General features: G+C 42.0%; 1 protein-coding gene across 6 annotated transcripts in view; it reads right to left on the bottom strand.

Moving 5' to 3' along the window:
- Positions 1-4,615, bottom strand: part of spata20 (spermatogenesis associated 20) — a 51,422-nt gene extending 46,807 nt beyond the window's left edge. For 5 of the 6 annotated variants that reach the window (XR_209070.4, XM_031894408.1, XM_002944231.5 and 2 more), the window contains exons 1-2: positions 4,454-4,615; positions 599-736 (exon numbers count right to left, since the gene is read on the bottom strand). Coding sequence is in view for 5 of the 6 variants with exons in the window: in XM_031894408.1 (XP_031750268.1) it covers positions 599-736; positions 4,454-4,554 (239 nt within the window). In the remaining variant the exon portion in view is untranslated. Of the gene's footprint in view, positions 1-598; positions 737-4,278; positions 4,419-4,453 lie in introns of those variants that run through there. The other variant, XM_012952854.3, reaches the window with a different exon arrangement.
- Positions 4,616-13,537: the final 8,922 nt, after the last annotated feature.

Below are 13,537 nucleotides of genomic sequence, written 5' to 3'. Positions count from 1 at the left end.
AATAATAAAACAGTACCTTATATTTGATCCCAACGAAGATATAATTAATCCTTATTGGGGGCAAAACAATCCTATTTTGTTTAATTAATGTTTTAGTGATTTTTTTCAATGACTTAAGGTATGAAGATCCAAATTACAGAAAACCCCTTATCCGGAATGCCCTTGGTCCTGAGCATACTGGACAATGGGTCCTATATCTGTATGTCTGGGTGACAGGTCCCCTTTGAAATAAACAACTTTTTAATATATATGTAACATTTTTCGAACTGTTTATATGCTAAACGCATACACATGGCGCCTAAAAGTGACACCACTGCTAGTTGCCATGTATTCTCTTCCACCATTGGCTCCCAGAAAAGTAAGTGTGCAGCTGGATGCCGCAATGCTTTCAATAGGATCAGACATTCTATTGCCAGTCATGCCTGGAGGAACCAGAGCTTATAGCTCCTTAACTCAATCATGTCTCAATGAAATGATACATATACTAGAAAGTTGCTTATTTTAAGGCCAGGATCCCCAACCAGTGGCTCAGGGGCAACTATATAAGACATAGGAGCCAAGAGTAACCTATATCCTTATATTTATTTCTATGGCTAACCAGTCCACAGGGTTCCGTGCATGCTGCTGAAGGTACAGAGACTTCTCATTGATAAGACGATTAACACGGCCTGTTGGCGTCTGCGTACTGCCGGAAGCCATCTTGCATACTTCAAATATCTCACCTCCTCTCCACTTCCTGCAAAACAAAGGCAGCTGTGACCAGAGGGCAAGGGTGTTGCAGAAGCACCCCAAATTATAAGCGACAGCTGTTTAAATCAATGGGGTACATTCCAAGCGCTTTGACACCAGCCCACGGGGCTATTAATCGCATGGAATTTGTATGTAAAAGATCAGGACCTCTCAATGGCGTGGGAATTGTTCTTGGCTGTAATAAGTCAGAGCAAACACTTCCATGACTAGTAACTAATTCCAGGCACTAATGAGTTACCTGCACATTGACTGATATGGGCCAAGAAGACTTATGTCTCACACCAGCCATTAGCTCTTGCCTCATTCCCAGCATAATATAGTGCCACCCAGATTCATTAGTGACACATTTAGGGCTCCATTTATCAGCATTTGAACAAGGAAAACAAGAGTTTTAGCATTTGTCTCACAGACAGTGTGTTCTGCAGGTATTTCCTGTCCATATAAATTCACATTCAATGATTTTCGCTCACTGTGGTCTTTTCCCTATTCTTATCCCTTCATAATATGCAACCAAAAGTGTGCAAGTCACAGGTGCAAATGTGTAGGGCATACAAACTGTTTTATACAATTAGGCTTAAAGGGGTTGTTCACCTTGGAATTAACTTCTAATATGATGTAGACATTGATATTCTGAGACCATTTGCATTTGGTCTTCATTCTTTTATAGTTTATAAGCTATTTAGCTTTTTGCTTAGCAGCTCTCCAGTTTGGAATATCAGCAGCTATCTGGTTGCTAGGGTCTTGCTTACCTTAGCATCCAGGCAGTGGTGTAAATGAGAGACTGGAATATGAATAGGGAAGAGCCTGAATAGAAAGATGAGAAATAAAAAAGTAGCAATAACAGTACAATTGTAACCTCATGGAGCAATAGTTTTTTTGGCTGGCGGGGTCAGTGACCCCCATGTGAAAGTGGGAAGGATGTAGACGAAGATGGTAAATAATTAACAAACCAAAAATAAATAAATAATGAAGACCAAGTTGCTAGAAGTATGTTCTCGAACATACTAAAAGTTATCCTAAAGGTGAACCGCCCCTTTAAATTCACGCACCCAGGATGGCACAGAATATAGTCCACATTGGCGCTACTGTTTGGCATGCTGGGTAAAATGACAGCTGTGCCTGTTTTATGGATGGGTTATTAAGCCCTAGTATCTTTAAATCAATAAGACAATACACATATCTCTAAGAAGCTAATACATATTTACCCATGCCCCTTAGTTTAGCCAACATGTCTGTATGGGGCACTGCTGCACCTTGTGCCCAATTGAAAATCCAGTGTAAGGTGCAGAGGGCATAACTGAAAAGCACAAGGCAGCCCTGTCGCTACTAGTGATGTGCAGTGCCAGCTTAAAACCTGCAGGTGGGTTTGGGCCATCATTTGCACAATACTGGGCGGGTTTGGCTGACCTCTGGCTTCTACCCTCCCCACCTGTGACCTTACACTGCCAATCTTACGCACCTGGAAGCCTCTATTTATAGGTGTGCCCATGCCCCACCCTCTTTGTGACATTAGAGAGAGGAGCGGGTCAGATCGGGTACACTGGTCTATAAATATAGGTACGGGGTTGTTAGGCTGCGGGTTAGGGTTAGGTACCGGTCCACAAAATGTGCACCGGCACATCACTAGTCCCTACTGCCTGCCATTGGGCTCCTTTACACTACGCACAGAACCACATTTTCTGTATAGGCATCCAAGGGGTTCATATGTAGGGTGCCACCTTTTAAAGAGATGGATCACATAGTTACATTGGGTTGAAAAAAGACCAGAGTCCATCAAGTTCAACCCTTCCAAGTAAACCCAGCACACACAACCTATACTTACCAATCTATACACTCACATACATAAACCATATATACAAACACTAATACTAACTGTAGGTATTAGTATCACAAGAACCTTGGATACTATGTTTGTTCAAGAACTCATCACCTTTATGTTAACAAATGTTCTTCATTTTTTATACTTTTTTGTTTTTATTTGTCTTCTTTTTCTGACTCTTTCCAGCTTTCAAATGGGGGTCACTGAACCCGGCAGCCAAAAAATGATTGCTCTGTCAGGCTACAATTTTAATGTTATTTTTTATTACTTATCTTTTTATTTAGACCCTCCTCTATTCATATTCCTGTCTCTCTTTCAAACCGCTCCCTGCTTAAATTGGACCCTAGCAACCGGATAGCTGCTGAAATTGCAAACTTAAGAGCAGCTGGAAAAAAACCTAAATAATTAAAAAAAGCTGCAGATAAAAAAATAAAGACCAACTGCAAAACCTCTATGAATAACACTCTTTAGATTATACCGATAATTTAAATGTGAACAACCCCTTTAAAGTATGGCCTATAAGAGTAAAACCACTAAGAAAAAAATTTCCTTAGCCCAACTGCTTCTTCCGAATGCACACAGCACTGTTTTTATGGTAAAGTGCAGAACACTGAGCTCCATTTTGCCAAATAGAAGAAACATGGCAGCTTGCCTCAGTTTTTCTTGCTTTGCACCATGCCCGCCCAATCTAATTGGGTCTAACAACACACAGCCCACTAGCTAACATCACACATAGCACAGAAAGCCTTTTCCCTGGTGGTGATGTGGGAGAGGATTAAAGGACCAGTAACACCAAAAGCATCTTCTGTGCATTAAAAAACGAAATATTCAGCCCCCTTCACTTTTACCAGCTGTTTTTGCTGTTGCTGGGTAGCCATGGGGGCAGCCATTCAGCCTATACTGGGCTATAAGGCACATACTTACCTAGCAGGCAACAGTGTATGGCGTATAATGGTTTTAGCTTGGGAGATAATGGGGCTTAACCCTCATTCCTCGATTATTCCCATAAAAGGATGAAATGAAAACCTCTCATATAGAACAGAAGATTTACTATAAAAAAACAACTATTTTTATGTAAAGAGCTACACATTTTCAATGCAAAAAGCAGAGTAATGGTATGGTGTTACTTGTCCTTTAATGACATCGCTGTCACCTGAAACATTGGCCTTTAAGGCTGATGCCACACGTGGCGTTTTTCTGCTGCGTTTTTTCTCAGCCTAAAAACACCGCACAAGCCACACAGCCCCTGACTATGGCGTTTTTCAGCCTAGTACTGGTGATGTAAGCAAATCCCGTTTCCATGGCGCTAATAGTGCGAAATAGCAAAAACCGCCGCGTATTTCCGCTAGGTCTGGCAGCTGCCTTTGCGTATACATAGGAATAGCTTGCTGTGCAAATACTGGCGTATTTCGGCCTACGCTTGAAAAATCCGTGCTAAGGCGTTTTCTAGCGTATTTACGCATTGTGTGGTTTGCTTCAAGTCTTTTCAAGCTATTTCTATGGATGATGATATCGGGCGTTGTTCAGCCGCCGAGAGAATTATAAAATATGCAGCGGAAAAACGCCACGTGTGGCATCAGCCTAAGGGGTGAGATAATGATAGGCCGGGGCAAAAAGGGCTTTTCCAAATCTATTCTGCTATTCCCACAACACAAGTAACAATAATATCCTCTCCATGATAATAATAATAATAATACCCCAATTCATACAGAATTAATTTAACTTCATTTCCCTCTGACAACTGGTGCACCAAAGGCAAAACTGTCAGCTCCAAATTCGTCTAATGGACTACAATTCCCAGCATTCCTCAGGGCTGCACTTGACCAGCTTAAGGGGCGCACTCGGGGCACCCCCCCAACTCCGTCACCCCTCACACACTCTCACCCACGGCGGTGCCCGGGGTTCCTCGGAGACGGACAGAAGCCCAGAGTAGCCCGGGGCAGAACCCCCCTTGCCCTGCACAGGCCGGACACACAGCGAAGCATAACAACAAGCGGAAGTAAAAGGAACAAGCGCCGCACAACGCCAAGGGCGTGGTTAACGGAGCAAAGGAGTCGCTGATTGGACGGCTCTTAGGAGCCGTCCAATAGGAATATGAATGTGCAAAGTGTGCAGATAAATTCTTGGATAAGTTGCTTCTTGGGTACTGCTTGGGGCACAGTGCTGTGTCCTATGGGGATTAACATTGGCAGATGTTTACAGTGATTTGCACTGAGGTAACTGCCCTGTGGGTCCAACATTGCCAAATACACACTGCAATGAGATCAGGGTTGCCTATTTATTTTTCTAAACCAGTCAGTCAGTTCTAAAACTAGTCCAAAACTAGCCACTTCGAAATTAGCCCAAAAATAGCCCAACGTGCGCAACAACAAAAAATTCTAAAAAATAAAAGTTTATATGGGAAAACCTGCCTTTTTAAAGTGTATAATCACTAGCCATGCCCTGTGCCCCCTCTCCAGTTACTGGGAAGGCTAATAATTCCCTGCCCTCTGTGCCCAGTCCAGCTGGGAAGTCACTACAAAAATGGATTCAGAATGTTGTATTAACCCCAGAGATGATATACATATGAGTGCGTTAAACTACAACTCTCAGAAGCCCCAAGAGATCCTGGGAGTTATACCTTAAGGATCAACCGCAGAAAGCAAAATGGCAGGAACATATCACAGTAGAAAGTAATGGTATAATCTCATACCATATAGAGCAGGGAGCAGGTTGTAGAGCAGACAGGTTGAGCCTAAATAGAATAGAAATGGGAGCCTCTGTCTATACTGTCTAATTGCATACTGGGTATTGTAGTTTTATATTAATTCTAGCTGTAGGCTAATTGTTAGATACAAACTACATTACCCAGCATGCAGTGAGACAGGCACACCAGGTTTACTAGGGGAAAAAACTTTGGCTACTTTCCAAACTACAAACCCGCCAAGGCTTCAAAAAATAGCCCAAATCTTGTACTTTGGAAACCCGCCTGGGCTTTAAATTAGACCAATTTGGCGGAAAAAACGCCAACCTGGCAACCCTGGTCCTGCGCTGAATTGCAGCTGCAGACCGATTTTTGTCAGGGCAGCTTTTAAGGTGCAGAAAACATGGGGAATTGTGCTTGTACTTTGCACCCTGTTCTGTGCTAACTCTTGTACCCAGCTGGCATCCTGCACTCTATTTTTTAGTAACAGTGACTGTCTCTGTCATTGATAGTTCATTGGGTTTGGATAATAAAACAGCAAGACTTTTTAGTACACCCCAGCCATTTCCTGAAATGGTTGCCCCCTTTGTGGTGTACTGGCCTGGCTGGCAAATACACATTTTGCAATGAGATTCCCCTGTACCCTGTAGGTAACTAAAATAGCAAGATGCACACATTTCAATAAATTCTGAGGAAACTATGACCTGCAGGGAACTAAAATGGCAGATACATTTACTGCAATGAAATTGCCCGAGGTAACTGTGCCCTGTAGGGAACTAAAATGGCAGATAAATACACTGCAATGAGATTCCCTGAGGTAACTGTGCCCTGTAGGGAACTAAAATGGCAGATACATACACTGCAATGAGATCCCCTAAGGTAACTGTGCCCTGTGGGGAGCTAAAATGGCAGATACATACACTGCAATGAGATTCCCTGAGGTAATTGTGCCCTGTAGGTAACTAAAATGGCAGATACATACACTGTAATGAAATTCCCTGAGGTAACTGTGCCCTGTAGGTAACTAAAATGGCAAGATACACACATCCCAATAAATTCTCAGAGAAAACTATGACCTGTAGGGTGCTAAAATGGCAGATACATACACTGCAATGAGATTCTCTGAGGTAACTTTGCCCTGTAGGGAACTAAATTTGCAGATGCACACATTTCAATAAATTCTCTAAGGTAACTTTGCACACTGCAGTGGGATTCTGTGAGGTTAGTGTGCCATGGGAGAAACAGTAGTGGTACATATACAGTAGTGATGCCCATAGATGCCATTGGTAGTCAGACATTTTCAGGGTTCAGGCCCCACTATTAATGGGGACTTATAGGATGTTTTAAAATCAAACATCATGTAGCAGTTGCTAAATAATACAAGGCACATGATTTAAATTTGGCCTACATACAAATGTTACCTTGGCATAATTCTTGTTGCTACTCATAGAACCCTGCGTTACAATCAGTGGATGTGCCCTAACCATCCTTCCCCAGATGCTCATAAAGTCCCAGCGATGGAAAGCTATAAAAACCTTTTTGTGCTACGGATTCCTTTGCATCACGACTAAAAGATCTGCTATGGCCTCTGACACTGTGAAGCATCTTTTTTTTTATTGAGTGTCGGCCTGCAGATAACATATAAGCTGCTGTAAACCTCCTTGCATTCAGCAGCTTTATTCTAATTAAGATCTAGCCCTATATTAATAAATCCCTAGCCGCCTTGTGTACATGTCTGAACGATAATGGATGTATCATAGACATCTATGTAACCCACATATACTCCTGGGTGTATGCTGTGTGTGATTATGCTGCTCCTGGGTGCTATGGATCACTGGCAAGTAGTCTTTATAAGTAGATTTTAGATGAGGGACTGTATACAATAAAGAAAAAGGCACTGGCGCCTCCAAAACCTTAGTTATTTTGCCTCTTAACATACACTCTGTACTCAGGTGCGGACTGGGGGGGTCAGGGCCCACCGGGGCTCCCGCACCAGGGGCCCTGCAGGTGCCCCCACCGGCCGCGTTCCCTAACCCCCCACTCAGGGGCCCCCTAACCCTCTGCAAGGGCCCCCACCCAGCGTCCTCCCCTGAGAACGCATAAATTTAACGTGTCAGGAACAGTTGGGCAGTGGGAGCGCCGCATGGGTCGGATCTGGGCCGCCGGGGCCCACTGTCTGTACTGCACCAAACCCTTTCCTGTTTATTTGAGTCATGTGTAGTTTATATATGGTCATATGTGTCATATTTATTCCTTAGTAGTCCACCTTTTAAGAGCTCCCCACGTTTAAAGGAGAACTAAACCCTTGAATAAGCTTAGCACATTTCATATTTTTTAATTTAACCAATAAAATTTGTTATTTGGTCTAATTTTTCAGAAAACGGGAATACATCATATCTGTCTCAACACACATTTCTGTTCATTGGTCGTCGGCTGGCGAATGTTTAGACCAAATTTACATTGCAGTCCAGGATATGCTTAGTATGATCTTCGCTGGCATAAGGGAAATCATGATAAACAGAAGAGGAGATTTTCAAGATGGCGGCACCTCCGGGGGGGTGATATGTTGTGAGGCAGCCTCCCAGTGACTATAGCTACTTATTACCCTGGTTTGTTACTCTTTCTTTTATTGAGCATTCAGATAACAGTCATATACAGTGCAATACAGTGGTTATACTTGCTGTTATTTTACAATAAAATTTAATACAACAACTAAACAGGTGTGGTGCTTTTTTCCATTGCAGTTATGTAGAAAATTAGTTATCTCACTTAAGTATCACATATAAAAGTCGGTTATTATATGTAGTTTCCATATTTATTCAATTTCCCTGGACCGGGGGTGGGGGGGGTGGGGGGGGTGGGACATTGTGAGTAGAATAGTAGGGTGATAAATTTCTCCGGGCAACCTCTTCGCATGTAGGTAATTTTGTAAAGGGGGATGCTTTATTCTACTAATAACTCCCAGGACCTTAGGGTAGGTCTTGTTTGAGGTTTCCAGTTTATGGCTATGTTCTTTTTTGCTTAGATTGTTACTCTTCTTTTTCAAAAAAATGCACCAACCTGGCAAATTGCTTGCAGAGTTCCTTGCAGCCATCTTCTTTTTAATCCCAGGCTCCACTTTAAGAATGGATCAGATGCTCAGTACAGAAATCTCAGGAAAAATTCTATACCATGCAGGCATCTGCCTCAACTAAGAAGGGTGGCCAAAGTAGATTACCACTCAAACACTACTCCGGGATGGTGCATTTTTTGACAAAGAAAAACGCCAAAACCTTAATTATGATGGTCACTATCTTACTGGCCTGGCTGGTAATAATGCCACCTGTTAGTATAAAGGAAGAAACATCACAGTGATTGGGAGGCCCATATTTTCGTTACAGAAGAGGTCATATTAATGAAAAAATTCTGATTCTTTTCCCAGCATTGTCTCTTTAATTATGCAAGTCAGCAGAAAATATGACATCCGGATGCCATTGTGCTGAGCATGTTATTCTTTATAAAGTATCGCCGGGTTCACTGGCAGGTTGTTGATCTGCATGGTACAATCACAAACCAACAAAATTGGATCAGAAACCCATAAGAGATTCAGATAATATAAAAAAAGAGCATTGCTTGGGGGCTGATCTCATTATGGTGCATAGCTGTGTTGTCTGAGTGACTTCATGGTTATACAATGCCAACCAGAGAATTTAAGAATATTTTGGCTTTTCCATACCAGTTATTTATATTGAGTACTTGGAATTATTCTGAGCTGTTGACTTTTTATTGTTGAGTTTGCTTTTCTAACGTGTTTTTTTCTGTTGTATACACAAGCCCCCACCAACTGAGACTCTGAACCACTGTTCTAACTTCTGAAAAGAAATGTCTTGGGAAGAAGCAAGAAGAAAGCTGGCTATATACAGAGAAATATGGCCGCGAGTACAGCTATTTTGAGTTGAATATTCTGTTTGAAGGTCTCTTGTGATATGTCTCTTGTGTATGGTATTTTGATGGCCTAAGCCTGCAATCCAGTTGAGTTCTGTGATCACATATGGGAATGTATCTGCTGCAGGGCCGCCACTCCCTATAAGCAGAGTACTCAGTCTGCATAGGGCACCAACTCCCAGGGGGGCACCATCCCAGCTGCTCAAAAATTTGTTTTTATATATTATAACATACCCCCCAACACAGTCCTGACGGTTTTTATAGTGCATCCCACTGTCCCGGATAGTTTAATCAATCTATGGGGGTAATTGGGGGCACTTACTATGGGGGCATTGTCTATGGGGGCTATTGGGGGCACTGTGTGTGGGGACCCTATAGTAGGTGTTTTTTTTATTATTCTAACTTCCGTAATATTTGGGGGAGGGGGCACAAAAGTAAATTTCTGATTAGGGAACCCATTTGGCCAGCAGCGGCCCTGATCTGCTGACCTAGTGACAAAGGATACACAACCCTCACCCGTGTCTTGTTGGCTATACCCTAGGCAGGGGGTCCAGTTTATAGGGAGGTGGGACAAAGACTCTGTAACTGAATTAGGGGACTGGGCTGGAATAGAACGTGGAACCTACGCTGGATGTCAAGGACTTGAGTGCCAATTACCATTGATCCTGTGATTCTGGGTTCCATTGTAGCCAATGGCAATAAAGGCATTTCCTAGCACGGCTTAGTACCCTCTACAGTCACCATAGTTTACAATAAAATTGTTCATTGTCTTTTTCTTATGATAGTATAAATGTTATTAATGATATTGATCCTATTGTAATTGGTGTGTTTACAATCTATGACAACTTTTCTGGAAACTGCAGTCCCCTATAAGCACCATTTATAAACGCTTTATTTTTGTGAAAAGAGACAATGTATTGTCTAGGGCCACGGGAAGCTGAGAATGGTATTTGGGAGCTTTTTATTGTCAATACCTTCATACTTTTGCTCCCTCGCACCTCTCTTTCTCTCTCTGCATGCCCCCTTCGCACAAGATCTGTCCATTGTTTCTACAAAGCTGATGGGAATAAAAAAGCAAAAGGCTAGTGTGGCAGAGATGTGATCACTGTCTCTATAGAAACACAGCCCCAGGAGTATGCTTGGCTTCTATCCGTCCCAGCAGATGTAAGAGAACAGAACCCTGTGTCACATGCGAGAATGGATTAGTGCACAGAGGATCTTCTACTCCTCCTTCCTCTTGGGAGCTCCTTCTCGCCTCAGGCTTTTGGCCTTTTATTCAACATAACTCTGTCACAGTGTCTCCTCCTGACTCCACATGATATGGAGGAATGCTTTGTCTGCACAATCCAAGCAGCTGACAATGGGATATTTTTCAGGTTTAGGGGAAGAATCTGCAGCGCCGGAGCTGGAACCATCCTTACCTATGCAAGCAATACTGTCTGTGTAAACCTATTAACCATAGCTATTATTATCCTTTATATTGGCCCAACATGTTAGCGCTTTGCAGAGGTTGTTGATCATTCACACCAGTCCCTGCCCCAGTGCAGCTTACAGTATAATTACCCTATCACGTTAAAGGGCTAGGGACACATTCCAGGATTTAACACTGGTAAATATGAGTCCCAGTGCTAGTGACTAGTATGGGCGAAGACACACGGGGCGATTAGCCTGCACAACTTTTTTAAAAGTTGCAGCAACTAATTATGGGAGCAAATGACCTACTATTCTAAAGGTACCGTCTCCAAAGACTTTATAAAAATTAACCAATTTACTTGGGGTTTTTCATGGAGGATGTATTTCACCTAGTTGGATACAAAGAGCAATCAACTAGCACTGGAAATGTAGAAGAAATGCACACACTGAGGGGCTGTAGATACACAAAGAATGCAACCCATTCAGTAGAGCGATGTTCTAATTTAGGACTTTAGTCAACAAATACAGTCAAAGGGCAAGAGACATGTTTCGGTACCACAGAGACCTTATCCGCACACCCTAGCACTCCAAACCTATATGCCCGGTGCACACTGCTGGAGGGATCGGCACCCTCCAAAAATAGTACAACAAAAAAAGCAAATGGCACTCAGGGCTGTGAACAAGGGAAAAACCCTTAAAGTATTTTTATTGCGGAGGTGCAACGTTTCGGGGCAACGTGACCCCTTTATCAAGCATCAATGATAAAGGGGTCAAACATGCTTGATAAAGGGGTCACGTTGCCCCGAAACGTTGCACCTCCGCAATAAAAATACTTTAAGGGTTTTTCCCTTGTTCACAGCCCTGAGTGCCATTTGCTTTTTTTGTTGTTTCAAGAGACATGTTTCCCCAGTGTAGCCAGTTAGTGGCACCAGATTCAACCCTTAGCAACCCTCACTCCCTAAGCAATGTATTGTCAACAGAATGTTCTATAGAACTTGTCTAATATTCACTCCTTTGCTTTCTAACGGCTGCAATCAAGGTGGAATTACTGCATAGTGAGTAAAAAACAAAGCAACTTGCATCCAAAATTGCACACTATTCTTATAAATGAGTCCCTTTGTGAATTGCTCTATTCATGTCTGTTCTGTCAATTTTTTTTACCTAAAATTAAATACACACTTTTATAAATATGAACAAACTACATTCCTTTTATAAGAGTACTGATTTCAGTTAGACTTTTGTACCCCTTTATTTTGTTGGCTTACTGTATATCTACTTTAATGTGTCTGCTAGGTGGGTGTAAGGTGGTGAGACTTTGTTCTAGAACTTGATCGAACCATATGGTTCTGAGAATGAGCCTGTTTTCTGGAGGGTATGTCCAATATCCTAATAATATTATAGATAAAATCTATAATCTAAAATTCTATAATAATTCTATAATAATAGATTTTATATCTATTGACCTGGGTGCCTATGCCATCCAAAAACTGTCCTTAGGTGACCAGCAGGCAGTTCTATGGTGCATTATGCCACCATCTCACATTGATCCATTTCTAGGTGGCAACAGTCCCAATTTTTGGACCCAGATATAAGGCTTACAGGCAAGATAGTGTTTTTTATAGTGGGGGAAATCAGGGCTGTGGTTGTTTGTAACAAGGCATCGTCTAGTAGACACGGGCATTAACCTTACTGTTGGAAAGTTTGCTATTCCACATTATTATACAGCAAGGATGGACATGGATCATTGAGTGGGCTTCTGGGATAGAAAGCATGTGTTTGTGGCACTGACAGAGCCAGTTTGCACCATATACCTGAGGGTACAAGTTAACGCTTAATGATACCTTTTAAGTAGGACTTACAAAGGAGTGGCTCTTACTGTCTTATTTCATGTTTTAGCACCTCCTGACGAATGCTAACATTTCCAGCAGAGACTAAAGTTATAACAGTTTCAGATAATGGTTTCAAATTTATGTTGGTGATGTGTGGAATGATGCCAGGGCACTTTGTCATCCTAACTTTTAGGCTCAAGCGGATATAATTTGGCCACTGATTGGAAATGGTCTACTGGAAAAGTTACATGAGCCAATAAAAAGGCGATATAGTTTTGCTCATTCGCCACTGATAAGAAATTAGCAGCACGGTTGGGATCGATAAATGGAACTGCATTCTAATTAGATCTGTAATGAAATGTCACAGGGGCTATAAATGTGATTTGGGTTGATGTTTAGGGGGTGATAAGCTGCAAACAGTAAATCTTCCTGCAAATGGAACAACGCTCAGTTTTACACTTTGGCTTCACTGGGATTTGCTCAGCAGTGAGCCTACTCTTTACATGTGTGGCCAGTTCAATGCATCATTTATATGAGTAAAGCTCCACTCATTTGGAGAGGTTGGCAATTCCAGCAGAAGACAAAAGGGTGAGTGAGGGCTGCTAAGGGTTGAGTTTCACTAACTGACTACAATGGGGAATTACTCAGCAACATGTCTCTTTGACTGTATTTGTTAAATTAAAAGACATGTCTCATGGAAAACCCCAAGTCAGTCAGGAGGCTTTGTTTTAATAAAGTACTCAGAGAGGGCTTTTTTTGGAACTCAGATAGTCTCTAATATTTAAATATCTGTTGTAAAGGTTGAACTTGATGGACACTCAGAGCTACTTTGTAACGTATAATGCAATTCAAACACAAGTGGTATCTACATATGACTTTCCTTTGTAACCAAACCACTGGGACATCAGTGTCCATGGATAAATAATGGATAAACTGATTAATGAATATATTGCCCCCTACAGGTCATGTTGGTTCTGTTTCTGCACTGTAACCTCTGGGTTTTCCATAACAGAATGGATTTGTGTTTATTATTTCGCTGGACGAACATTGAAAGATCTTATAAAGGAGAGAAGTCTCCTGAATACCTGCACCATAAAGTAAAGCGTAGTGAATAAGATC

The sequence above is a fragment of the Xenopus tropicalis genome, chromosome 10, assembly GCF_000004195.4.
Source record: "Xenopus tropicalis strain Nigerian chromosome 10, UCB_Xtro_10.0, whole genome shotgun sequence".
NCBI lineage: Eukaryota > Metazoa > Chordata > Amphibia > Anura > Pipidae > Xenopus > Xenopus tropicalis.
This window is presented reverse-complemented; position numbering and strand designations above follow the sequence as displayed.